This window comes from Petaurus breviceps, unplaced genomic scaffold (genome assembly GCF_028583685.1).
Source record: "Petaurus breviceps papuanus isolate PSGF00001 unplaced genomic scaffold, PetGlider_PUasm1.0 689, whole genome shotgun sequence".
Lineage (NCBI taxonomy): Eukaryota > Metazoa > Chordata > Mammalia > Diprotodontia > Petauridae > Petaurus > Petaurus breviceps.
Window position 1 is genome coordinate 4,176,354 of NW_027186458.1, and position 863 is coordinate 4,177,216.

Below are 863 nucleotides of genomic sequence, written 5' to 3' on the forward strand. Positions count from 1 at the left end.
CTCCGCCCCCTCTCCCCGGCCCGCGTGCGCGCCGTGACGTAGCCACGCCCGCGGCTGCCATTGGCCCATTTCAATAGTCGCGGGACGCTTGAACTGCGGCGAGGAGAGCCCGGGGCCGCGGCCTGGGCAGCGGCGGGAGCGGCCCGCGTCCGTGCGAGCGTGTGCGGCCCGGCGGGAGGGCCCGGAGCGGCCGGAGCCGAGCGGAGCGGGAGCGGGGAGCGCGCGGGCCGGCCCCCGCCATGCTGGGGCAGGCGGCGGGGCCGCAGCCCCCCAGATTGCCCCGGGCCGCCGGCCCCGACGAGAACCAGGAGAACGTGCACCCGGGCAAGCGCGGCGGCGCCGAGCCGGCCCGGACGCGCACCGTGCTGGGCGTGCTGCGGGCCAACGTGCGGGCCCCGGGGCCCGGCCCCGGCCCGGCGGCCGCGCTGGCGCCGCAGAAGTTCAAGAGCCGCAGGGTGAGCGGCGGGCGCGGGCGGGGCGGGGGCGCCGGGGTCGGGAGGGGCGGGGCGACCCGCGGCCGAGCCCGAGCCCCGCTCCGGCGGCCCGGCCAACGTTTGCGCGGGATCCCGGCGGGAGCCGGCGCGCGGCCCCTCCCCCCAGGAAGTGCAGCTGTCAAGCGGCCCGGGCCCTGCCCAGTGGGGCGCCTGGGGAGCCGGCCGCGGTCGCGGAGGCCCCCCGCGGTGCCGGGCCCGCATCCCGGAATGCTGGTGGAGGGGAGGGGGCGGCCAGGCCAGGGCTCATCCCGGGCCCCATGGGGGGACTGGGGGGGTCACGGCCTGGGCGCGGAGGCCCCCCGCGGTGCCGGGCCCGCATCCCGGAGTGCTGGTGCGGGGGAGGGGGCGGCCAGGCCGGGGCTCATCCTG

At 81.9% G+C, this 863-nt stretch overlaps 1 protein-coding gene across 1 annotated transcript in view; it reads left to right on the plus strand.

Moving 5' to 3' along the window:
• Window positions 1–239: 239 nt before the first annotated feature.
• Window positions 240–863, plus strand: part of CCNA2 (cyclin A2) — a 7,646-nt gene continuing 7,022 nt past the window's right edge. The window contains exon 1 of the mRNA XM_069104882.1: window positions 240–455. Coding sequence (XP_068960983.1) covers window positions 240–455 — 216 coding nt within the window. The remainder of the gene's footprint in view (window positions 456–863) is intronic.